This window comes from Lissotriton vulgaris, chromosome 3_1, assembly GCF_964263255.1.
Source record: "Lissotriton vulgaris chromosome 3_1, aLisVul1.2, whole genome shotgun sequence".
Lineage (NCBI taxonomy): Eukaryota > Metazoa > Chordata > Amphibia > Caudata > Salamandridae > Lissotriton > Lissotriton vulgaris.
In genome coordinates this window covers 1,503,268,921-1,503,296,143 of record NC_141689.1, presented here as the reverse complement: position 1 = coordinate 1,503,296,143, position 27,223 = coordinate 1,503,268,921, and the positions used below count along the sequence as shown (strand labels likewise).

General features: G+C 42.9%; 1 protein-coding gene across 3 annotated transcripts in view; it reads right to left on the bottom strand.

The window, feature by feature from the left end:
* The window catches only part of RAP1GDS1 (Rap1 GTPase-GDP dissociation stimulator 1), an 892,032-nt gene that overhangs the window by 225,071 nt on the left and 639,738 nt on the right, over positions 1 to 27,223 (bottom strand). For all 3 annotated transcript variants that reach the window (XM_086961955.1, XM_086961956.1, XM_086961958.1), the window contains one exon: positions 986 to 1,111. In XM_086961955.1, coding sequence (XP_086818081.1) covers positions 986 to 1,111 — 126 coding nt within the window. The remainder of the gene's footprint in view (positions 1 to 985; positions 1,112 to 27,223) is intronic.

The window sequence follows — 27,223 nt, the reverse complement described above, 5'->3', positions numbered from 1 at the left end:
AAATAACCAATTTTTGATTTATATAAGTCTTAATGATAATGTTACATGGTGTTTGCTGTGTCATTTGAATACCAAATCTTTTGATGACTTAGCTCATGATTTGACTTGTACAGCCAAGCAAGATTTTTGTTTTGGATCCCTCTCTAAATTCGTGACCTTACACAGCTCTAGGTCCAGCATAGCCCAAAACCTCAGCTTGTTTGTTTTACTGGAATGAGGTTGCTTGTGTTCACATCTGGAGAAGATCCGGCCTGTTTCTATTGGAGCAGGTTCAAGGATGATTAGCATGTTGCTGGGCTCTGTCTAGAGTGGCATACTGGACAACTTACAATGGACTGGGATGCAGTCCAAGTACTTGCCAGTAGTTGAGATTATTCAAACATTTAATTCGCCACCTTCATGTTTTCTTTAGACCCAACCAACCTGGTTCGCTTCAGAGAATCATTTGAGGCAAATACGTGTTGGTTTCACCTCAGTGTTTGCGGGGATGCATTTAAGAAAGCTTTCCTTTTCAGTGTTATGAAACCGATATTACACTTGAATGACCAAGCAACGGTAGCCTGCAATTGGTATGATTACTAGTCAAATTAAGGGAAATTAATTTAGGAAAAATCTGTATCGAAGGGGGACTTCATACAGCTTCCAGACTCCACTAAACCCAGCCAGCCAATTTAAGGACGATGTTCTAGGTCTTTCCACTCTACAATACTTTACCAACACACAGGTTTATATTAAACAATACCACTCTTAAAAACAAACTGAACACCTAACTACGGTGAACTTAAATTGTATTCAGGTTTCAAAGCCCTCACCTAGTGCAAACAAAGCAAAACACATGAACATATTTATGTGTAGGAAGGCATTATGAATTAGCATCAATTTAGAGGTACTGCGCATAATGCAAATATGATATATATCTTTCCATGATCCAAACATGACGCACATAAGACACAAACATTAATCTGTACACCACTTAAGTTCTCACCATTTTCTGCCAGAGGTGCCAACACTTCGAAAATCATTTCTTTCTTTTCATGCTCTGCTTGTTTTTTGAATAATTTGACAAGCTCTTCTGCAATATTTGTGGCTGCAAACTGCTCTTTGCTGGATTCTGAGGGCAGAAATAAATGAAAAACATTAGAGGACTGACTTGGAATAGCGCTTAATTTAGTGTTTGAAGGCTTGGTTTGAGGGGGTTATGCATCTTTAAGATCAGAATTCTGCGTGCTCCTGGGAAACAACTTTAAAATCAACAAAAAGCACAAAGTCCTTAACTGCTTTCTAACAACAACTTGTGACGCCCCAGGCAGCCCAACCAGGAGTGAAAGATTCCTACATTCATTTTCACCCCTAAAACAGTGGACATTTCTTCGTAATTTCAATTCGGTAGGGAAGCCCTATAAAGAATCATACAACATTCAGGAAACGTTCCATACCCTATCTATTCCTTCCCCTCCATAGTCATTTTCCACGGACGCAAGGCCCAGCTCACGTACAATATATTTGCAACAGGGGCTAAAGCTCCCCAGCTACGAGACTTGTTACCGTTTTAAGATTCCAGTGTACTTTAGGCCCGAATTAGCAGTACTGCTGTCTTTAAGAATTATTGTTCCCAATTCTTCTTTTAAATTCTTTTCATTGGTTATTTGTTGAGAGTTAACCCTTTGGCAGGGCTATATAAAGGAGCAAATCTGAACATTACAACATGAGCTGTCAGATTTCCTTTGCTGTGTTTGCTTCACTATTACTAAGTCTCCTTCCTTTAGTTGGTGTTCAGCTGCATGTCTCTTTTTGTCAGCATATTCTTTAATTTTCTTTTTCTCTTTGTTGTCTCTTTCTGCGATCTCTTGTCTGTTGATGTCTGCTATGGCTTCTCTCTGTGGTAGCCTTGTTTTGCTTGCTCTTCTTAGCACCAGTTCTGCTGGACATCTGCCCGTGGTGCTGTGAGGGGTGTTCCTATAATCTCGTAGTACCTGACAAAGCGCTTGTGCAATTGAGATCTGTGTCAATTTTGCTCGCTGGATGGCTTTTTTGATGGTCCCCATAAATCGTTCTGCCATTCCGTTGGCTTGTGGCCACAGTGGAGTTATTTTCCTGTGTTTGATCCCCAGGTAGTCCATGAACCTGCGGAATTCTTCTCCTGAAAATGGAGGACCATTGTCTGTTTTCAGTGTTTGTGGTGAGCCCCAGGCAGCAAATATGTCGTCCAGCACTGGTAAGGTGGCATTTGCCGATGTCGATGACACTTCCCTCACTATTGGGAATCTCGAAAATTCGTCAATGACTACCAGCAGGTACTTTCCAGTCTCCAGTGGCCCATAGAAGTCTGCCGCTAGTTCAGTCCATACTGCCAATGGCAGTTCCGACATCCTCAACGGTGTGGGCTTACTGGATGATCCAGTTACTTGACAGGTGTGACATTGTGACACTTCTTCCTCCACCATGCTGTCTAATCCTGGGAACCACACTCTTTCTCTCAACATCTTCTTTGTCGCTACTATTCCTCTATGTGATTCATGTGCTATCCTGATTGTTCTCTTCCTTAGTCGATGTGGTATTACAATCCTTGAACCTCTCATCAGGACTCCGTTCTCTGTCTCCGACAGTTCTTCGCCTATCTTTTTGAACGCCAACAGTTCTTCTTTGTCGACCCCTTCCTCTGTGACGGTGTTGCTATTAATGTGTCTCCATCTCTGTAGCCTCACTATCGTTCCTATTGTCTTCATTGTCGGATCTCTTTTTGTCTCTCGCTCCAGTTCTTCACTTGTTATTGACGCTGGAGTGTTTTGTTTCACGATGAAGTTTAGGTATTCTTCTGCCATTGTGGTGCCACCGTTCCGATCTGGGAGCGGGTGTCGTGACATGTAGTCGGCTGGGTTTTGGTCTTTGCCTGGTTTGTGTATTATTTTGAAGTTATAGTCCATCAGCCTTATTCCCCACCTTTCTATTCTTGGTGGTATTTTCGCTTTTGGGTTGCCATAGATAGTCACTAGCGCTTGGTGGTCTGTCACTATTGTGAATGGCTTTCCATATATGAACATGTGGTAGTGCTCACATGCCCATACTACCGCCAAGCTCTCCTTCTCTGGTTGAGAGTAGGCTCTCTCAACATCCGACAGGCTTTTGCTTCCGTATGCTACTATTTGTCGAGGTGAATCTTTCCCAGGTTTGTGTTGTGCTAGTATTGCGCCCAGGCCTACCGGGCTGGCGTCTACTGTTAGTTCTGTGCACAAGTTCGGGTCGAAGTACGATAAGTGGTCTACTGCCGTCACTGACGCTCTTATCTCTTCAAACGCTTTTGTGCACTCTGTGGTCCATTCGAATGGGTGTCCTTGTTTTGTCAGTTCTCTCAACGGTGTGCTCACCGTTGCGAAGTCTTTTATGTACCTCGCGCAGTAGCTGGCAAGGCCAAGAAACGAGCGCACGTCAGCGACGTCTTTTGGTTCACTCGTTTTTTCGAGCGTGTCTATCTTACTCCTGTCTGGCCTCATTCCTTTTCGTGAGAATATGTGTCCAAAAAACACAAATTCTTCTCTTCCCAGCTCATATTTCTTCTCGTTTACTGTCAGGCCCACCTCTACTAACCGTGAGCACACTTCCCTCAGTGCCGTGTTATGTTCCCCGTCTGACTTCCCAAAGACCAGAATGTCATCGCTGTAGTTTAGACTGTTCGTTATCGGTCTTATTATCTGCCTGATCGTTTCTTGGAATATTTCTGCTGCTGAAGATATTCCAAAGCTCAGCCTTTTGTAGCGAAACAGTCCTAGGTGCGTTGAGAAAGTCGTTATGTATCTGGACTGCTCATCTAGCTCCAATTGATGGTATCCCTTGCACAGGTCTAGTTTGGAAACTCATTCCTGTCAGGCAGCTTATCATGTCGTCCAGATGTGGCCCTGGGTGCCTTTCTCTTTCGATGGCTGTGTTTGGTGCTCTCATGTCCACACAGATTCTTCTCTGCGTAGTGTCTTTCTTTGGTACAGCCACTATTGGGGACACCCATGGCGTTGGTCCTTCTGCGGGCTCAATGATGTCCTGTGCCAGTAGGGCCTTTATTTCTTCCTCCACTTGAGGTTGTAGATGTATTGGTACCCTTCGATGGTGCTGTGCAACTGGCCTGACAGCTTCATTTATGTGCAGTGTTATTTGTTTTCCTTTTAGCTTTCCTAATCCTTCCGTTAGTTTTGGGAATTCCTGTAGTATGCTCTCCTTTTCCGACATGTGATACATCATTTTCAGTAGGCCCATTACTTTTGCCGTTACATTGCTTAATAGACACGGTGCTGGAATGTCTCCTCGTAACACATGTATTTCTTCTACGACAGTCTTGCCTTTGTGCGTCATGGTGTCCGTGAATTTTCCTATGTTTGTTACAGGATTTTGTGCACCCCATGTAAATACTCTTACACTTGATGGTTGTAGCGGCGGCTTCTTCTTCATCTTGTCATATTCTGTGGCACACATGATGTTGCACGTGGCTCCGCTGTCCAGTACGAATTTTGTTTGGTGGGGCCCTACTTCAATTGTCACCCAATCCGTCTTCTTTATTGACTTCCTGTCTATTAGCCTGATGTGTTCCTCTTCATGCCCTTCGTCCGTGGTCATGAGATATAGGCGTTCTACTTTCCTTGTTGTTTCTTCCTCTTCCTCTTCTTCTCCTGATTCCCCCGACGAGCTCCTCTCCGTCGCTTCCATGTGCCGTACATGTTTTGTTGTTGCTGTTCTTGGCTTTCCGGGCCTGCCACGTTCACTTTTGAATTGTCCACCTTGGCACATAGTGGCAAAATGGTTGCTTCTGTTGCATTTTCTGCAGGTTTGACCAAATGCTGGGCATGGTCCTCTGTGAGGGAATTCCAGACCGCACCTGTAGCATTGGGAACTTTGTTTCTTCGCCGCTTGTTCCTTGTGTCCTCCTTTCCAGTTCCCTTTCTTGCCGGTGTCTGCCATTCTATGTATTTGTTCTCCCTTTCGATCCATCTGTTTCGCTTGTATCATCGCTCTTGCTTCTGCCCTCGCAAGATCTAGAATTTTTTCTAAAGTGATCGGTTCTTTTAGTAGTCTTGTGCGAAATTCCGTGTCTCGGCAGCCTTCTATCAGTTTGAGGCGAAGTGCCTGTTCGTTGTCTTATTTTTCAAATTCGCAATGTGCTACTAGCTTTCTCAGCCTTGTTGCAAAGTCATCCATTGACTCTTCTGGCTGCTGATATGCCATGTGAAAAGAATATCTCTCAAAGTCGACGTTTCTTTGCTGGTCGAACTTGGCCGTCAGACACTTTATTAATTTCTCGTAGGTTTCTAATTCACTCTGTGGCAGTGTTATGAGGAGGTCATCCACCTCATCCCCCACTAGGTTTAAGAAGAGATCTAATTTTTTTTCATTCACCACGTCAGTCGCCTTCATGTATCGTTCAAATTTTATGATCCACTTTTCCCACCGGATGCCCACTTGTGGCTCCGATACAATGAAAGGCACTGGTCTGCGGTATTGTGCACTCTGTGTCTGGCATTTTCTTTAAACTCTTATTTCGAGCTATTTGTGTTGATATCTTTTCTCTTTTCTTTCTTTCTTTGATATTCTTGTCTTATGGTGACAGTGTTGTCCCTTTTTCCGTCTCTTTGGTGCTCTTTAATCTTTTTTGCCTGGCTTTCTGATGGCTGCCCTTTGTTCTTGATGCAATTTTCTTTTTTGTCCCCCACAAAATGGCCGCCTTGCTTCTCGCGAGATTTCGCGATTGAAATCTCGCTTTTGCCTGACCTTAAAATGGCCGACTTGCTGTGGCCGCGTTTCTATTGGTCCTTTCTGCCTGTTTCTAAGATGGCCGCTGAGATTTGATCGCTCTCGCGATACTACGCGCTCAATTCTATTTAGCGCAGTCTTCTTTCTTTCCCCGGCGCTTCTGCTGCTCCCCGTGGCTCCCCTTACCGCACGTTGTTTCTTGCCTTTGTTGGACGCTTATCGGGGTGGGCTCCCGTGTAGCTCCTTGCGTCAGCAGCGATCGCGCTCCGTTGATCCTGTGGTCCCGTGCGCTTTTGCACACAGTGGTGTCACTGTTTCCAACCACCTTCGTCGCCAGATGTCGTGTACACGGCGCGCAGCATGCAGGAACCACTCAGGACGCTGGTCATGTGTGGAGGTACTTCTTTATTTCTGTATCTCGTCAGTCCGTCAGGGCACGTCCGTCCTCGTCCTCTTCCTACTGTACAATGTCCTTTCCTGTCCCTCGACAGGAAGTGGTGTCCGGTGACCTGGTCACCACCCTGTGACCCACAGGGTCCTAGCGTCCAGCGTCTGTCGTCTGTCGTGGTCATCACACCAACCAAAAGTAAAACAAAGAAATTACAAACAGTACATGTGGTCAGTGTACACACCATTCCCAAGTGCAAGTATCGAGATAACCAAGCGCCATTCCCCACCACTCAGTCCCGAACCCAAGGCCCCTTTTAGCACAGGCTTAAAATATTACACTAGTAGTCCACAAACATTGACACATCCAAGCCCCCAGATACACATGGAGGAGTACGTTGTCCCCCAGCCTCTCACAACTCGACCCAGAAGCAGCTGCGCTCTCTAGTATTGTCCAACCCCCGCTTCTGTGTAACAATATAGTCCATACTTTGTTACTACGAGCCCTGCTCACTACCCACAGCCACCCCCCTGTACATGATCGCCAACAGAGTGTGACTTATTCAGACCTTAAGGTAATGGAGAGTCCTTGTGCTCAACCACCCTATGGCCACTCTTTTAGCCAACACTAAAGCTAACTGTAGAAATATTAACCACTCTAGGGTCTGTATAAAAACCGAGCAGGTACACCTGAGGTGACCACAATCGCCAGGGTCGTCAGGGCCTGCAGCTGTATGATCAGTTGTCATCCAATATCCTTGCACCCCGACGTATGCCCGTTCTCACAATTCTTTAAAATAAAAGGAGTAATCTTCTCGTCAGAGTATTTCTCTCCCACCTAATGCTTCTGGCTGTTTAGTGCATCATACTGCTTCCTATAGTATGCCTGTATTACAGTATATGAGGTACTAATTTACATCTTTTGTGCTTTGAATCAATTATTCCATTGATCCATTGATCCATTGTAGGCAAACTGAAATAATTTCTTGTTTTATTTTCAATTCAACCAGCTTTTTTTTTAATTTGCTTTAAAAAGAAAAGTTTTTAGTCCAGACTCGAAAGGAAAGCAAGACCTTTTCGCTTGGCCAATGTTTCTTTTCAAATGCAGGTTGTTTCCCATCATGCACTGCACTGGCAAATGATTGCTTACAATACAACCCTGTAGACTCATTATCATGGCCAATACCTTAGTCATCCCTTAAAGAGCTGTAAAATATAGTCCAAGGTCGATACGTTCGCATTATTGTTCTAACTCTTCAGGGACCGGCACTGCAGACCAGTCATTACATACCAGGACATCAATACCATACAAACATTAAGCAACTTCATTTAAATGCAGTAATGATGCTACCGGGAAAACTTACTGGATGAAGGAAAAATATGGCACAATAATTTTATCTACACAGTCTGGACTTCTTTTGATACCATCTCGGGCAATGCATGCGCTGTGGTAAAGTCAGGTAAGTTTAAAGGAGGTACCCTGAATACATTTCGCTGGGTGCCTGCATTTTATGACAAAAATAATTTTGTCACGCTTGCACTCTTAGATCTCCTTATTTACTGCTGTTGCGTGCTCCAGGGTGTACCCTCCTTCTGAGTACAAGAACAACAAATCGACTGCGTGACCCTTACTTGAGTGACGTCCCCTGGTCACAGCGTAATGCCCATGAATTGGGTTGTAAAGTTCCACAAAAAGTTTCAAAAAAGGTTAAATTTCTTCAAACATCTTTATTTTCATTGTTTCCAAAGTCATTATCTCAAAACGAATGATCCAGCCTTTTGGAAAATTCCTAGGTTGTCCAATACATTTCGGCTATGCAATAGCCTTCATCAGGGACTGGATTCTACAAATTAAATAATCACATATAAGGATATGGCAGGGACTCAAATGGCAAATTCACATCTATTCTGATAATAAAGTCTCAGAAAAAATACATAGTAATATGACTCCTAAATGTCACCCCGTGAATCAAAGTGAAAACTAATTTAGCGAGTACAAAATAATTAAATTAATAAAACTTGGTCTGTGGAAAAGGTTCAAAGCGTGTTGTGTAAAGACGCCTCCACCAGATAATATAGCGAAAATAAGCCATGCACAAGTAGTAGAAAAAGACAGTACGAGCGTAGTTGCAAAAGGAACACTTCACATACATTTAATTCCAGAATACAGAGGGAGAAAACATATACATACCCACCTTTTCGACCCTTTTCGACCAAGTTTTATTAATTTATTTCTTTTGTACTCGCTAAATTAGTTTTCACTTTGATTCACGGGGTGACATTTAGGAGTCATATTACTATGTATTTTTTCTGAGACTTTATTATCAGAATAGATGTGAATTTGTCATTTGAGTCCCTGCTATATCCTTATATGTGATTATTTAATTTGTAGAATCCAGTCCCTGATGAAGGCTATTGCATAGCCGAAATGCATTGGACAACCTAGGAATTTTCCAAAAGGCTGGATCATTCGTTTTGAGATAATGACTTTGGAAACAATGAAAATAAAGATGTTTGAAGAAATTTAACCTTTTTTGAAACTTTTTGTGGAACTTTACAACCCAATTCATGTGCATTACGCTGTGACCAGGGGACGTCACTCAAGTAAGGGTCACGCAGTCGATTTGCCTGCATTTTATGACAACTAACGGGGACTGCTAATGCCCTGACAGGAGACATAAATTAAGGGTCAGAGGAAGTCAGGCAGCGGGGGAGTAAGAAAGATAAAAGAGGCAGTGCTTCATTCTCCATCGTAACTTTTGTCCACTGTGAACTTGGTAAACAAACTCACAAATGTCCTCAGACTTACAGCCGGTTCACCTGCGCTGGTGATTCAGTAGGGTGTGACATGGTGAAAATGCTCAAACCCCAGTCTACTGAGAGTTTGCATTCTTGAAAGGTGGACTCTTTAGAGTTCACACTTCCATTTACAATGCCGTCTCCGATTGTAATGGGATTCTGCGCCTGCACCATGGACTAGCTACATCAGTGGCCATACGACAAAAGGTTCTTATCAAATGCAGGTTGCTCAGTACTTCACCATGTGCCTAATTGTTGGAAGGGAATTCTGCATTTATTTAGCCCCTTCAGTGGAACACAGTCATTGTCTTCCCATTCACCAGCGTATCCTCTGAAGCGGGACCTTAAAAACGGTTACAATAAAACAAATAAGCATATTACGGGTCACAAAAGGTGTCCCTGTATTGCTAACATTGGTACCCACATTTAACCCCCCCAACACAGCTAACACATTGATGGAGCAAGGATTCCCACGTAACGTAACTTGCTTGTAATCAGTTCTCTCGACAGAACGTTAATATACTAATCAACATGTTTGTTTTTATTAATATCGCATTACACAACATCTGAGGGAAGCTTGCATAAGTGCTTTTACTAATGATAATCCGCTTGCAAATAAAACTTTCCCTTCTGCGCACTAGAATTAAGATGGCTGCTCTGTGTTAACGCATGCATGAAGCTTGCACTGCTGATTTTGCTAAGCTGTTCGTTCTGCTTAACCTTAACGAAATAGTTAAAAATAAAGTAATGGGAATAGAGTAGAGATAAGTGGTATACAGCGCATTCATTTATTCTGTGTTCTCAAAATATTTCTTTTCTATTCTTACATGTAAATCATTTTGGGCCTGACGCCTATCACTGATCTCCATATTGAAAGAAACTGCGTCTGCGCAGAAGAAACACAAACCCTGAAGCACTGGCATTGAAACCCGGCCAAGACATGACTTGCTAGAAGATGTTCCTGGGAAAGTCAACTTCTGACCCCTGTGAAGGAAGATGAACTAAAATATGGACTACATTGTAATCATTATTGATACATTCACTGCTGGGGAGAAAAAAACATACGTGAGAAAATAAAATGATGGGCGGGGATGCAAACATTAATATTCATTCAAAAAGTCTCATTTTGGTATGGTGTGATGACCTCTCCTCATTCTTTTGTCCAATCAAAATTGGGGATTCTTACACTTGCAACATTAGGAGTTGGTACACTGACCTGGAAAATAGTATAACTAGGGTAGGCTTAGCTAGTTAATTTGTCCGACTTGTCCGAATAGCTGACATGTCACTGACCCAACGCACTCAATAGGTAATCGGGAGCAGAGGTGCTGGCGGAGCACTCTGTCGGAAGGTTCTAAACCCATATCGGGGCTTGCAAGCTGAAGTGCTGGCGAAGCACTTTGTTGGAGAAATCAATAATTCTTACCGGGTTCTGGCTGATAGCTGCAGAGAGGGAGTAACGTAGGCGTTGCAAATTTAACTGCGGGTGCCGGTCTTAGTCCTTGGTGGTCCTGTCCTGATCCAATTTGGCTTTACCTGTCCTGATTCCAATCTGCACCTGTTTGCCTTTATGGTGCCTGCACTTTCGGGGTTCTGTCATTTAAACTGACCCGGGCCGAGGTTAGTTCTTCACACCATTCTAGGTAAATATACTATGTGGGTATGTCATTGTTCTGATTCCTTCTCTCTTCCCACCCTAATGTTAAATGATAAGTTTTACATATTGTCGTATATCATTGTTCCGATTCCTTCTCTCTCCCCACCCTTTTTTGTCAAATGCGTAATGACTGCTTTATAAGAACTCTGCACATTTTCATTCTAATCATTATTTTCCTAATTGAGAATTTTCTATTATTCAATGCTTGGATTATGACACTTTAAAAGATTTTAGATAAAGAGTTTAAACTTTTACAGAGTTTGTGGTTATTATATGAGTGCAAATGTTATTTTCCTATTATTCTAACACCCTTGATCCCTTAGGACTTTAGGTACTGACTACAAGGATTGGTAAGTCAATGGTATAGGTCCTAAATGAAATTCATAAATCGAGGGGGAGGAGCTACGTCAGCAAGCAAGATGGCTGCTTAGGCTCCCGGCTCCGCCGACCTCCGTAACCCGCCACGATATCCTGTACATTATCCTGACTTTACGCCTAGTCTCTGTGTGCATGAACTGTTCCGCACTCCGATGGTGAAATCCTGAAACTTTTATCGGCTTGTTTGACGAAGTTCCATCGAGTTGAAGTTTGCGGCCTACTCCAGCGGTGAAGCCGGGGTCAGGAGTACTTTCACAGCCGGGCTGTAGTGCAGCAACATCGGCCAGGGAATCGGGCTGGGTCCGGTCGACCGGAGCGGAGGCTTTAATTCAGCCCGAAATTGGCAGCGATCGTTTTCATTGCTCAGCATCGACCGAGGGGTGAGTCAGCTTGCTGCCGGATGCGGGTGGGGGCCCCCGTCCCGCGGACCCGGTTTGCGCCCGCCGGGGTTCGGTGGTTCGGGGTCTCTGGCCTGCGGCCTTAACTGGTTGACCGTGGCTGCGGACAAAGACTGGTCACCCTTCGCATTTGCACGTTCGTGGTCCTGTCTGTCCCCCCCCCCCCCCGAGGATGCCAGATTCACTGAATCAGGCAACAGGTGATTGTGACTGATATCGGGCATGAGAATATGGATCATACGGTGCATGAGCCATCGCTGAGGTCAATACTGGCAAAACTTTGGGCATTTCGCTCACATGTGGATACTCTGTTGAACAAATTGGACACGCGCCTATCGGAGATGCTCCTGGTGGAACCGGGCCCAGCCTTATTGTTGGAACAGGAATCTACAGCCATTCATACCGCGGCCATTTTGACTCCGTGCGAGAACCCCGTGAGGAACTAAGTATTGGAACCATCGGATGGTGCCCTGGGAGACGGTGTTCCCGAGAACGTCATGGTATTGCTGAACCTTCCATTACAAACAGCGTTGGAGATAATATCAGGCATTCCCCTCCCGGAGACTTTTGTTTGTGACTTTCCATTTATTTTGTGGTCATTTTCTCCTTTCCTGGTGATGCTACGACTCCTGTGCAAGACACATAGGGACTGCTCACCTTGGAGGGAGAGTTCGTCTGCGTCTACAGTTCCTATGGACTCACTGCCTGCCGGTAGCCATGAGCTGCTTTCGGATGACTCTTCTTTTTTATTGCTTCTTTGTGTGCCTTTGGGTCTCGCTGGGAGGGGTTCGTGTTCTTGTTCGGAAGGGCCAAGGTTAAGATCGACTGGGTCGGGAAGGGTTGGCGTGGCTTTCATAAGTGTTGGACCTGCAACTGTTTGCTCTAAGAGGCTGGGTCGTGTCTTACGGTACCCTCTAATTTCTTCTACATTGTTGTCTTAAACTTGTCTTTTAGTGATTGGGGGTGGCTCTTTCTGGCGGGGGGTCTAAAGGGGCTGGGAGCCCACATGGATATGCCCTCCTCAGTTCTTTCTCCTACCTTTGGGGTTTTAGTTATTAGGGGCGACAGGCACGCTGCTAGTGGGGTCAGGCTGTAGCCATTTGCAGGGGTGCAGGGTGGGGGGCTGGAGTTTTTTTTTGTTGCCTTTTTTATTTTCTATGGCCTTTCTTTCTTTCTCTCTCTTTCTTAAAGGATCAGAATAGCTACGAATCATTCAGATTCTTATCGTGTGCTTGTATTTCGTGCTTATGCTCTTATGATATTCTGATTTCTGGGAGGGCAGGCTCCGAGTACTGGCGCAACATGGACTGTATATTGTGTGTTCTTTTGTACCGATCTACATGCTCTGGCGCCAATTCTCCATTATAGTGGTTATTACATGTATATCCTGTTTCTTGCCCTGTCCCCCACATTCTGTTTGATTGTATGGCACCTGATCCTCTCTTATAAAATATAAAATGAAACCTCTGTCTCATCCTGGAACCCAGTTGTGCATTCTAGTACAAGTTTTTATCCTGAATCGCTGCCGGACCTCTGGGTTGTCGGCTGATGAGCTGTGTCATACTGTGATATCGGAGATTTTAATTTGTCTAGCGGCCGGCCCCCGCAGTTGTAGGCCCATAATGCTACAATAAAGGTTTTTAAAAAAAAAAAAAGTAATTCTTAAATCACTGATTAGAAGAAAAGCGCACAGGTTACCTGGTTAGACTCACATACAAGTTTATGTTTTGTTTTATGGGCCCAGGTGAGTATGGCAAACCAAGTCGGGTGACCTGCGCGCTCTATCAGTATTCTTTTTGGCAGCAGAGGATGGTTAGGGTTTAATTAAGATAGGTAGTTAGTTGGTTAATGAAAAATATTTTTGCATATTTGAGATTGTATTATTGATTGTATTGATTTATGTATTAACCAAAATTGTTCGTACCCGTTATATGTTTTGTCTGGAATCCCCGGGGGCAGAATAGCGGGTGGTAAATAGAAGCCACACTGGAGTGAGGTCACTTAACTGCAGGAAATAAGTGCATGGTTAGGTAAAACCGGAAGCACTATTTAGGGATTTTTCTGTATGAATGTGTGAATAAATGATAGCAAAGAGTTCGCTAGCAAAACTTTTGGTGTGATATCACCTAGAAAGGGTCACACAGAAGGAGTAGCAGGTTCGTCTGAGCTTGATTGATAGCAAAGGGGTTCACTGGTGAAACTTTGGCCTTAGTACATCCCAGAAGGGATAAGTCTGAAGGAGTCGAAGGTTCTCTAATGCTTGCATGAAGGGTAGACAGAAGGGATCTACTCGTAGTATATGAAGAGTAAGCAGAAGGGATTTACTCGTAGTGAGTGAAATATATCTTTCCTTTGAATTAGTCGCTCAGGTACAGTGGCAAATGTTTTTACGTTGTTGAATAATAAAATTTGCATTAAAAGTGAAAGAAATTAAGTTTTCGTATTACCTTGCATAGGAGGGAATCAGTCGCGGAGCTGCGCTGACGTCACTCAGAGCCGCGCTGGTATTGGTTGAGACAGCGGGAGTGTAGCTGAGGTAATAATTGTAAAGGAGGGGGAGCACAGGAGCGTGAGGACTAGTCTCACGAGAGAAGCCGCGCAACTTTTGGTTGGATTTATTTGTATTCTAAATTTTGATTGGTCACTGAAAAATAAAGAACGCGCTGGTATTGGAAGTAATTCTGTAAACAAATCGAGAATAATCAGAAGATTTGCGTTTGAAATATATGTGGTATATAGGTCCGCTTGTAGGAAATAGACCTGATAGGAGATATTTAGGGTTTGCACAAGAACAGCATATAAGAGGAAGACCCTTTATTATGTACGGAGGAAAGAGAAAAATTTCATTCATTAAAAAAATTAAGAATTAATTCAAGAAAGATAAAGTAATTAAAACAAGAAGGAATTATTATTCTACCTCCAAATAGGCCCACATCCTACATGATGGTAGAAAGGGGCTATCACACTTGTGTGTGGTTAGAAACCTGGATGGAGTACACAAAAGATGATGGTGTTTTAGCGTTTCCAGAAAATGGTACATTTAATGGCAGAATTTTGCACAATTTGAGAAATCGCATGAATGAATTAGATCCCAGACCTAGATTAACGCAGTATGAGGCATTGGATGAATGGTAAACTGAAGCTTTTGAGTGAGATAGACCCAAAAGTAATGGTAATTCAAGTAGGTTTTATCCCCAATTTTCAAAAGATACAAGAGATAAATTAATGAAACAATGGAGACAGTCTATGTTAGTGGAAGGATTGTATCCTGTATTAACTTTAGAAGAGCCCACTGAGGGGCAAGATGGCCGCCGAGACGCCGTAGAGGAAGGTCATGCTTAGACTCTCTCCTGATGGCATTGTAACTAATCTGTATTCGTGCTCACCCCTCGGCTTGTGCTTCTGCTTCTGATTTTATCAGCCCACTGAAGCTCCATGTCCCAGAACCAGCGTTGCATGGCCCAAATGGTCTTAAAGGACTAACAGGACATTAGATTACAACAAGATTACAACGAGTTGTGCTGATCTCGAGAGAAATACTGGGAAGTGTACAGAGTGCACAGAGAGCTGTGTATAGGGGGCTGATAATCACTGACAATCGTCGATGCTGTGACAGAGTGTAATGTTTGGGGAATTTACTGTCTGGTCTCTACAAACAAAGGACTTGTCCCAGATAAAGGAAAGAGCTATATTCAAATACATTTCCTCCTTAATAACTCAGTCCTTTCTGTCTGGGTGTGCTCACTGGGAATACTTGTCGAAAGTAATGGCTCCTAAACTTTTACGATCCCCGAAGAGAGCCCATGATCGAGATGGCTGGGGAAATGAGGAGGAGGAGGAGGAGGAGGCATGCATAGATGACTCTGGTGTCCCTGCCTCCAATTTGAGAGGAAAAGTAAGGTTCAAGGCGCAGCAGAGGCGAGAGGCGGCAAAGGAAATTAAAATGCGAAAAATCTGCGAAAAAGACGCAGAGAAGAAGACGACAGCCTCAGCTTCAACGAGGAGAAAGAATGATGCGAAATCTGCTGCCGGCGAGGTGGCAGGGAAAGAGGTAGCACTTCGGCAGACAACAATCGTAGAGACGTTCTCACCTGCACCGAGTGCTCAGCCAGCTCTTTTGCGCGCGTCCCTGGTTCCGACATTGGCGTTCCTGTGCAGAGAGAGGCAGCTCGCTGCGTCCACAGAAGTAGCCGGGCAGATTTGAGCCGTCGGGAGTGTGGACGGCGCACTGGAGGCTCGTCTTCAGAGTGAAATTACAGAACCCGCGGGATTACAAGGCTCTTCTACAATAGTGGTAGGAGGCGGGGCCGAGCTCTTAAAGGGGAAAGACACATTTAACGCTACCCCTGAAGTTAAAGAAACAAATATATTTCCTAAACCAGCTAACGATACTGACATTGAAGTATGCGATCCTAATGGGAAATCCAATGAAAGTGAAACAGTGGAGCGGTGTCAAGAGAAGGCAGTTGATGAGGAAATAACAGAAATAGGGGCTAAGAGCTTTACAGGCACAAATACAGACTTGGTGGAAAAGATAAACACAAACATAAATAAGGAAAATGATATGAATGTACAAGCTGCACAAGGATCTATACTGGCCTATCCTAGTGAGGATGTTTTTTTTACTGGTAATGATGAGGCAGATGATTAGGACGAAAGTGAGAATTGCAGCTTGGAATCTGCTTCAGACTCAGAATTGGAAACATCAGCAGGCTCTACTGTGAGTACTGACACGGAAAATAATGTGTCTGAACCAGAAAGTACCTCAATCTCAACAGATAGCGTTACGGAACCAATTGAATCAACGCAAGAGACAGTCCAAAAAACTACTAAAACAAGACTTAAAACCACTGTCATAGACACGAACAAAACTGCGGCAAATACCAAATATAACAGTAAAGCTAATAACAACTCTAGGCAAAAGAAGCTGTCTAGAGTAGCGTGTAGAGCCCCTACGAAATCAGTTGTAAAGAAACTTGATTGGGACAATACACTGGAGAGCTGTGCACCATCCATGGGGGAGCTTGAAAACGCAGCTACAGGTACTTATGAGGTCACCTCTCAGGGATCTGAGGGAGGCACCTCTAACTTTGAAGTCTTGTTTACTACCTTAAAACAAATACAAGGTGAGGCTCGTATTGAGAGCCAAAGGGCAAGGAGGAGGGCTAGACATGCAAATAAAAAAATACAATCCTCTCTCCACAAAATTAATAAAATGTATGAAGAAATGGTCGGGAGAGTATCTGAAGTGGAGACTAGAACGGGAAAATCAGAGGACGATCTCATCAAAATTCAGGATGCTAGGAGAGACCAGGACAAGACAACGGCGGATATGCTCTGGAAACTAGAGGATTTTGAAAACAGGCAAAGGCGCAATAACGTTCGACTACTTGGAATTCAGGAGGGAAAAGAGGGGAGTGATGCTCGGGGGTTTGTCGTTGAGTTATTGAAAGGTGCCTTTCCAGAGCTGTCTTCATGGGATTTGGAACATGAGGTACAAAGAGCACATCGATTCCCGATGACACGGAAGGAGACACAGGGTAAGCCCCGCGCAATATTACTTTATGTTGGGAATTTCTTACTGCGCGAAGAGATAATTAGCAAGGCAAAACCCCAGGCCAAGCGCACCTACATGGATGTTGAATTCTTTGCCCATCCTGACTTCTGCCAAACCACAGTGGAAAGGCGGTGGCGGATGAGGCAGCTCATTACCCCTTTCCAGAACATAGGGTGTGAGGCTTATCTCATGTTTCCAGCGCGCCTGAAGGTTGGCTTAAATGGGAACTTTAAAATTTTCTACTCTGAAATCATGGCACAAGAATACCTCAGCTTTTTGCGTGAAACTGGAGGTCAACATAAGACACGCCATGAGGAACATGTGGAACATGATGCTCGTACGGTTGCTATTAGAGACATCCCCCGCAAGAAGTAAAATTAAAAGATAGAGACTAATAACATTATGAAAAAGTAGAATGTAAGTGTCTGTTTAATTTTCTGAATCCTGAGTTAAGGGTGTATTGGCTTTCCACTTCTCTTCCCTTCTCCCTGGGCTCTGGGGATATGCAGGTCTGTTTCAGTATTAAGGCAGGTATTAGCAGTTCTAGAATGGTGCTTGAGGTTGAACACTGTGTGGGGAGAGCATATCGGGATGACTTAAGAGAGTCAGGGGAGGGAGGGCGTGACATCCTGTAGGCAACGTCGGCCAGACATAGGTCCTTTGGACCTATTTGCCTGTAGGGGGGGTGGGTTTCTGAGGGTGGGCTGTCTGGGGTGGGGGAGGGCGGGAATAAGGGCAGGGCACAAGGGCATCAGAATTTGGTGGGAGTGTGAAGAACACAATTTGAAACAAATGTATGAGCATGGTTACTGTACTGAAGGTATTATGAACATAAAAATGGACATTTGTGTAATTTGTGTAGCAGATTTAGCAAAGAATGAATTCTATAGCTTGATAAATAAAAGCGAGCAGGTAGCCGATAGTCCCTCAGAAAATAAGTATGTCTCTTAGATTTGTGACGTGGAATGTATGTGGCCTAAATGATGTCCAAAAGAGACAAAAGATAGGATTACGACTACGACAGATGAATGTAGATTATATATTTCTTCAAGAGACACATATAATGAATACTCAAGAGTTTTGTCTTAATCAGTTGGGGTTTCATTTAATAGCAAGCTCCAAACAAGGGACAAAAAAAGAGGGGTAGCTATCCTATCAAGGAGCAAAAATGTGGTAACTAGGAGAAAATTAGAAGATCAATGGGGTAGGTGGGCTATTGTTGAGATTTTAATAGAAGGAGTATGGACAACACTAGTGGCGGTGTATGGTTCAACTCAGGATGATCCAGAAATCCTACAGTTTTTAGATTCTGAGCTGGCAGCCTGGCCTCCCCAGGTCATCATAGGAGGCGACTTGAATATTAACGGGGCGGAGGGTTTGGGAGTAGGCACGACAAGAAAGTATAACGGCAGGAAGAAAAGAGTACATAAAGCCCTTATTGACCTTTTAGGAAATAACACCTTACGAGATGTCTGCGGCACAATAAGATCAGAGCAAACAGGCTACACATATTACTCTGCGCCACATCATATTTGTGTCAGATTAGATTATTTTCTGATATCTAATGATTTAATGACTAGAGCAAAAATTGACAGACTCCCTCGAATTCTTAGTGATCACAACCCCTTAATTCTAACGATGAAGCAAGGAGGGGGAATAAAGCTAAGGAGGGTATGGACATTTGAAAGAGGACTCCTCTTAGACAATGATTATATAACACATATGTCTAAATGGATTAGTGAGTTTTTTGAAAACAACAGAGGGAGTGCTTCGGTGGGAGTTATATGGGATGCTTTTAAGGCGGGCGCTCGCGGAGAGACATGTAGCTATAGTGCCTATAAACGGAAATTAGAACGGCTACGACATAGTGATATAGAGAAAGCTGTCTCAGAAGCAGAGGAACAGCTTAATAAATGTGTAATAAGGGGTGAACCAATTGAACAATCTATTATAGATTTAATGAAAGTGAAAAGTGAACAGAAGAGGATTTTGCAAATAGAGCAGCAAAACAATATACCACTAGAAGGGAGAGATGCTACGAGTTTACCGAAAAAGTTGGACGTGTTCTTGCCATGCGCACCAGACAGATAGCGGCGGAAGGGACTGTCAAGGAGATTAGGGACGAAAATGGAATACTACACAGACCCAGAGGAAATCAGGGAAGTGTTCAGGAAATGTTATCAGTCATTATATGACGTCCAACACCCCAGCAGTACCGAAGAGATAAATGAATACCTTCAGAATATCCCAGCTAAGACGATTTCTTTTGAAGAGGCAGAAGAGTTAGAGGTTATGCTGGATAATATCGAGATTAAAGAAGCTATGTCCAATCTCCCCTCGTGAAAGGCTGCTGGCCCGGATCAGTTACCTTTAGAGTTCTACAAAACTTTTTGGGGATGTCTAGATTTGACTAAAACGATTCACGCTGCCCAGACGGGGGAGTCTGTCCCAAAATCCTGGGGGGGTGCAGCTATAGTGTTAATATTAAAAAAAGGGAAGCCAGCGACTGAGCCAGGGTCCTATCGTCCAATTACGTTGATGAACAACGACACTAAAATATACTCAAAAGCCCTAGCTACAAGATTCGCTAGAATAATAAGTGCCCTAGTTAGTAATAACCAACATGGTTTTATCCCTGGAAGAGGGACGACTTACCATATTAGGAAAGTCATAACTCTGTTTGATGCTGTCGAGGTAACAGGAGATCCGATGGCAGTAATGTTGCTGGATGCCGAAAAAGCATTTGATCGGGTCTCCTGGGACTATCTGTGGCACACCCTAATTAGAGCTGGGATCAAGGGTGGTTATGTGAAAGCACTTCAGACTCTGTATAAGGAACCGGTTGCAGCATTAAGAATAAATGGGGGCACTACAGGACAATTTATGATTAAGAGAGGTACACGGCAGGGATGTCCATGCTCTCCGCTGCTATTCGCCATGTATATGGATCCAATAATTCGTAGGATAGAATCATCTCCAGAAATCATCCCATTACATACAGCTCTGGGACCCTGTAAGATACTCGCCTACGCTGATGATGTGGCGGTGATAACACCATGCCCCACGGAAGCGACTGAGCGGGTAGAGGCGGAGGCCCAAAGATTTGGGCAAGTCTCGGGCTACTCCCTGAACGCTTCAAAAACCCAGATTATTAAAAACTCAATGACTCCTTGTGATGATAATAGAGTGGTACAGGTAGGGAGGTATTAGGAATCAATATCTCAGCAGACTTAAACAACTTGGTTGAAAAAAATATTGCTCCAGTAGTTGATAAAGTGAAGAAAGATATGGATCGATACGAGAATCTCCATTTGTCGCTAGTAGGACGAGTTAATATTATTAAAATGTTGATTTTGCCAAAATTTTTATATATTTTTAGGGCAATACCACTCTTAGTCGATAACAAATGGTTTAAAATCTGTGAACAGATGATTAATCGCTTTATTTGGGCTAAAGGTAAGACACGGAGGGCATTGAGGTATATGTCACTTCCACGGGAAAGAGGGGGGTGGTCATTACCGGATTTAAAGTTATATTATTGGGCTGCAGCACTGCAAGGCATGGTGGGTTTGATTGGAGGGGCAGAGGTGGATGGTTGGGACAAGATAGGTTCGCTCGCTATTTATGGTTTGGTTTTGGGTACAAATGCTGAAAATATATTTTTGAGATTTACGGAGGAAAGCTATTTTAAAAGAACACGATTCAAGACAGTAATGGCTGATTATAATATATGGAAAGGATTCTCCAAAAAGGTTGGAATAGGGAAGTACAATGCATATACTAGATTTAAAAATAACCCTTCCTTATCTAGTGTGGTTTTTTCAGGAGTTGTATATCAAGAATGGGAGAGGCGGGGGATAGGTAAGATCGGCGATATGCTAGGTGGCCAAGGTATACTACAATTTACAGAATTGCAAAATAAGTATACCTCGAATACAAAACATTTCTTCAAATATCTTCAAATAAGAAGCTGTATATTGAATAAAAAAGGGGGATCATTGGGCTTTGAAAGAACCATAATGATGGATCTTATAGAAAATGGCTCTGACTGTACTATAAAGAGATTTTACTCAGAACTGACAAAATTAAAGAAAGATGATTTGGAGAAATGGATAGATAAATGGTCTGTCGATTTAGACATAGCTGGGGATATCTTTACCGTATCATTAGAAATGGGAAGTAAAATGTTGTGTTCATCGTCTCTTCAGGCCCAACATTATAAGATTTTGTACCATTTATATTATACGCCTGGGAAAATTGCTCAATGGGGGGGGGGTCTATCTGGAACTACCTGTTTTAGGTGTGGTAGTACGGAGGCGAATCTGATACACATCTTTTCGATTTGCCCGCACCTAGATAAGTTGAAACAGGATATTGGAAATTTTTTCCAGCACGCTTTAGCAACTACAATAGAGCTAACCCCAGCTATTATGTTATTGGGGGTAAACCCCAATGGGCAATTAAATTGTAAATACTATGTTTGTAGCAATGGCGATTCTTAGATTGTTAGTGGCCTCGGCTTGGCTTGACCCAAATCCTCCTACTTACCATCAATGGTTAGGTAAAGTATTATCAGTACAAAAACTGGAAACCGCTATCTACGCTAGGAAGGGTAAAAAATTGGGTACTGGAAGTAAAAAGAATGAGAAAACGAAACATTTAATGACTAGTGGTGAGTCAGATGATGATTATCTGGAGGATTTATTGCTGAAAAATCCACTATCTTATAACGAGGAACCTAGCACAGTTAATCCAAATGCTCAGTTTCTGAACCCACCTCTGATTCCGCAAGTGGTACATGAGACGTCATTAGAAAAAGTATTACAAGACAGGGAAAGAGAAGCATTAAATAAACAAAGAAGTGAATTGATTCAGAAAATTTCCCAATTAAATACAAGTCCTGAAGCCCTAACAATTCCAGTAACTATTGGGCCAGTTGTTCCCTTGTACGGAGATAAGCAGGCTAGCCCTAAAACTCCCGTTCTGATTACACCTGTAGTTCAGCCAAGAAAAGAACCATTAATAATTGATGAACCGGCCGAGGGAATGTGAGTCAGTAATTTCCCTGATGGATTTGCCAATAAGAGAACCAGTGAGTGACTCGGTCAGAAAAAACACTCTTTTAAATTCGAGAGAAGCGCAAATGAAGACATCCTCAGGTACGAGAAATGCTACAGTAGTATCCCCAGAAGAAATAGAGAGATGGACACGAGAAATAGAAAAACCAAAGTCACAGCCAAAAGTATTGGATATATTTAAATTAAGAGTCGAATTAGAGGAAATGATGGCTGGAAATGTGGGATTGGACAGATTAAATACATTCAGTGAAGATGATTTATTATTCATATGTAAAAGTATTACTAGAAATACAAGAGTGTTTCATGAAAGGTTAATGGACATGGCAGCTTACATGGGAATTGACATTGGCAAATCTAAAGTATTATAGAAACCATATCGAGCTGAATTTTCTGACAAAGACTTAGAAAATATGAATGTGCCCGGTAGAAAAGTACAAATCAAGGAGCTTATGTCATTATTACAGAAATGGGGTGACCTAGAAAAATGGAAAACTAGATGGGCAAAGAAAAAGGAAGAGGCTCGATCAAAACAAACTGTTTCTGAATATGTATTAAAAGAGACAGAAAAGGTGGAAAGGTTATGTCCCATGAGAGCGGCACCAGGTGGAGGTTATGTACATGTCCCATGGTCCCGACAGGATATTTTGTCATTCACAAATTATTTCCCACAACTTTGCGAGAAACCTGTAGAGTGGTACAGACAAGTCAAGAGATTTGTGAAGGTTTCAAAATTTCTTCTGAAAGATTTAGATGGATTATTTGACATTGTTGTTCCTGTGGATTTGTGGACAGAATGTAAAATTACTATTGATTGGCCTAGTGATGAGTACCCAAGAGATCCAAAGACCTTCTGATGAAGTTATGAAGAGGTACAACCAGGTAATACTCTACCTCAAAGGGAAGGTGCCTGCAAAAGAGACAGATTGGACTAGAATAGATAGAACCACTCAGAATAAAGATGAATCTGTGCATGCATATTATGAACGCCTGTTACAAGTATTTAAACAGTATAGTGGTCTAGACAATATTGATATGAAAGACATGACGCATTTCATCTATCGGTTTGTATCAGGATTAAGGCCAGAAATTTCGCAAAGGATTAAGGACCATGAAATTTGCTGGCAGGCCAAGCCGATTGATGAAATCCTTAAACATGCAAAATGTTGTGAAGATTAACTCGACAATAAACGAAAAGAGTTAAAGGAAAAAGTAATGTGGGCACAAGTGAAATTAGCAGAGCAACAAGAGCTTTAATTGAGCCAAGTAAACAATAATCAGAATCAACGTGATGGTAATGGGGGTAAGCCAAAGGGAAAATTCAATAGAGAGGAAGCAAAAAAGAAGTTCCCTTGTCAAGGGTTTGGCAAGTTGGGGCACTGGAAGAACGAGTGTAAGGCTGTGCAAAATGGTAACATGCCAAATAATGATTTGAATTCACAGACGCAGAATGAAGTCCCACGGAAGCAACAGCAGCAGGTAATACAAATCCAGATACCCCTTGCACCTATGCCAAATTTTAGGAGCAAAGCACACCAGAGTGTGGATACCACAAATTGGGAGGGAAGTGAAAGGAGAGACACAGCAACATCACAGTTTCTTTTGAGTGATGCGTTTTTCAGTGAGGACACATACTGATGGTGCCTGAGAGGGGAGAACGAGGAGTGCGTACTTGGCGCCTCCTTGCCGGTAGATCAGTCAGGTCCATACATTGAAGGAAAGGTTGAAGGTAATGATGTCACCTTTCTATTGGACACTGGTGCTACCCATTCTACTGTGAGAACAGCAGACGTTCCAAACCTACCCCTCTCGGGAGAAGCGATCAAAGTAGTGGGTGTTTCTAATAATAAATTAGTACCCCAGTTACAGAACCAATGGAAGTTAGAATAGGCAATTTTAAAGAAATGCATAGATTTGTTGTGTGTGATTCAAGTTCAGTGAACTTGTTAGGCAGAGACTTGTTGTGCAAAATGAATTGCACCAAGTGGTGTTGAAATTCAAACCCCAGCCGAAGATGGAGTTTATAAACTAGTGTTAGCAAAACAAGAAACAGAAAATAAAAAGTTAACTATAAAAGACTTACCAGAAGAATTACAACAGACTGTAAATCCTAAAGCATGGGATTTTACCGGAAAAGATGTAGGATTAATGGCAAATGTCGATCCAATAAAAGTGACAGTAAAAGAAGGTGCAGTTTACCTAAATACTCGACAGTACAAAATGAGCCCAGAAATAAAAGCAGGTGTTGCAGCAGAAATAAAGTGTCTGGTTGAAGTAGGCATTTTACAAGATATAATGAGCAGTCCATGTAATTCGCCCATAATTGGCATAAAGAAGCCAAGTGGCAAATATAGGGTCGTACAAGACCTCCGCAAGATTAATAAGATTTCTGTCCCATGCTGTCCAGTTGTGCCAAATCCTGCAGTAATTCTGTATCAGATACCGTGGGAGGCTGGATGGTTTACTGTGATAGATTTCTGTCACACATTTTATCGATTTCATTGCACCCAGATAGCAAATGTCTTTTTTCTTTTGAATTAGACAGTCACGTGTACGTCTGTAACCGCGTTCCTCAGGGGTATACAGAGAGTCCATTGATTTTTAATCAGATTTTGAAAAAGTGCCTTGAGTCTTTGGTGCTGCCTGGACAGTCAGTCCTGGTCCAGTATACAGACGACCTATTGGTGGCGTCTAAAACTCGAAATGACTGTGTTGTTGATACCACTCGTTTACTGAATCATTTAGGTGGAGGACATAAGGTGTCACCTGAAAAATTGCAATTTTGCACCACATCAGTGAAATAGCAGGGGCACCAGATAGAAAGAGGTGTCAGAAGGGTTACCTCAGAAAGAATTAGAATAATCAAAAACATGAATTTGCCTCAAACTCAGAAAGAGATCAGAATGTTTCTTGGAGTTGTAGGTTACTGCAGGCAATGGAATGTGGGATTTGCAGTCCTAGCAAAACTGTTGATACAGATGACCAAGAAAAGAGCAAAAGACCCAGTAGAATGGGATGATGAAAGCACAACTGCTTTCTTGAAATTACGAGAATGTTTGTGTACAGCTCCAGCATTAGGGATGCCGGACTATTCAAAAGATTTTGCACTATTCTGTGACACATGAGATAACTGCACTTTCAGTTCTGACCCAGACTCACGGTCTGATGAGGCGTCCTGTGGCATATTTTTCTTCCACACTAGACCCAGTGGCATCTGCATTGCCCGGATGTCTGAAAGCAGTAGCTGCAACCTGCATGAGCCTTGAGCAAAGTGAGTCCATTATTATGGGACATCCTGTGACTGTGTATGTTCCATATGCAGTTGTGATTTTGTGAACAAGGACCAAGACCCAGTATCTCACTCCTAGTAGGCTGACTCAGTATGAGCGAATCTTTGTAGGTGCAGGGAATGTAACCATTGCTAGGTGTAATATTCTGAACCCAGCAACACTGCTACCTAATTCACACTTTGCAGAAGTGAAGGGAGAAGTCGAACATGATTGTATCGACTTGACTGAATACAGTACAAAACCACGTCCAGACATAAGAGAAGAGCCAATAATTAATTCCGAATATGAGCTATTTGTAGATGGCTCATATATGAGACATGAGGAAGGAGGTTTGAGTGCTGCCTATGCAATGTGCATGTTGGGGGGTCCAATTGAAGCATCCCATTTACCTGGAGTCAAGTCTGCACAAGTAGCCAAATTGATTGCAATAACAAAAGCCTGCAAATTTGGGAAAAATTGGAAAGTAACCATTTACACTGATAGCCAGTATGGTTACGGGGTTGTACGTGACTAAGGCCAGCTCTGGATACAAAGGGAGTTTCTGACTTCTTCAGGTACTCCAATTAAAAATGGTCATTATGTAAAGGATTTGCTTGAAACGATTCAATTGCCGAAAGAAGTGGCTGTGGTCAAGTGTGCTGCTCACAAATCTGGAAATGACAAAGTGACAGCAGGTAACCCATATGCTGACAAGTTAACCCAACATTGTGCCAAATTTAGAATGGCTGTAAACAAGAAAATTGAGGTAGGCGGAAACAGCTGCCAACTTATGTTGCTTGAAGGTCTGAGAACGTGGGAAGAAGTGAGAGACTTGCAAATTGAAGCAGAACCAAAAGAAAAGGAAGAGTGGAGAAAGATAGTTTGTCAGAGAAGGGTTGAAGATTGTGTCATTGTTTACCTTGATGGTAGGCCTGTGTTACCAGACTGTTTGCTTGCTCCTATGGCTAGGATGTTCCACGGAGATTCTCACTTGGGAAGAGATGCCATGATACATTTGTTCAGACAGCCATGGTTCAATGCGAAATCCAGGAACATAGCATAAGCACTTTGCCAAAGATGTTTAATTTGTCAACAAATGAATCCTGGAAAGAAAACTGTAGTGTTACCAGGAAAGATTCATATAATTGCAGATTGATTTCATTCAGTTACCCCCTTGTCGAGGACTAAAATACATTCTTGTCATTGTCTGCCTATTTTCAAAATGGGTGGAAGCTTACCCCACACGTAGGAATGATAGCATCACCGTAGCTAAACTTCTACTCATAGAACTCATACCTAGGTTCGGTTTTCCAGTGACAATTGAATCAGACCGAGGCTGCCATTTTAATAATGAAACAATTGGCCTAATCTGTGAAGCATTAAATGTTAAGCAAAAGCTGCACTGTGCATACCTCCCAGAGGCTTCTGGAGTGGTAGAACAACTGAATGGCACAATCAAGTCAAGATTGGGAAAGATGTATGAGTCTACCCCATTAGAGTGGCCAGATGCTTTACCTCTTGTTTTGATGGGACTCAGAAGTATTCCAGATCAGAAAAAAGACTTGAGTCCTCATGAAATACTAATGGGAAGAGCAATGAGACAAGCATGGGTGCCAGGACACAATCTGATAAAGTTATCTGATGATTTAGTACTGGAGTACTGCAAAGAACTGGCTGACCAAGTGCGTTCTAACTCTCACCAGGTTGGGGGAAGACCCTGTTGCCAGACAAGCAACTCCAGCACATGACCTGAACCCAGGTGACTGGGTAGTGCTAAAGAAACATACTCGAAAATCTTGCCTTGCACCGAGGTGGGGAAACCACGTCAAGTAATTTTGGTTACCACCACAGCTGTAAAATGCGAAGGAGTTCCACACTGGATCCATGCCAGTCATACAAAAAGAGTGACTGAACTTGATGAAACTGAAGTTGTGCAGCTGAGGGGTCTCAAGATATCGATCCTGAAGTAG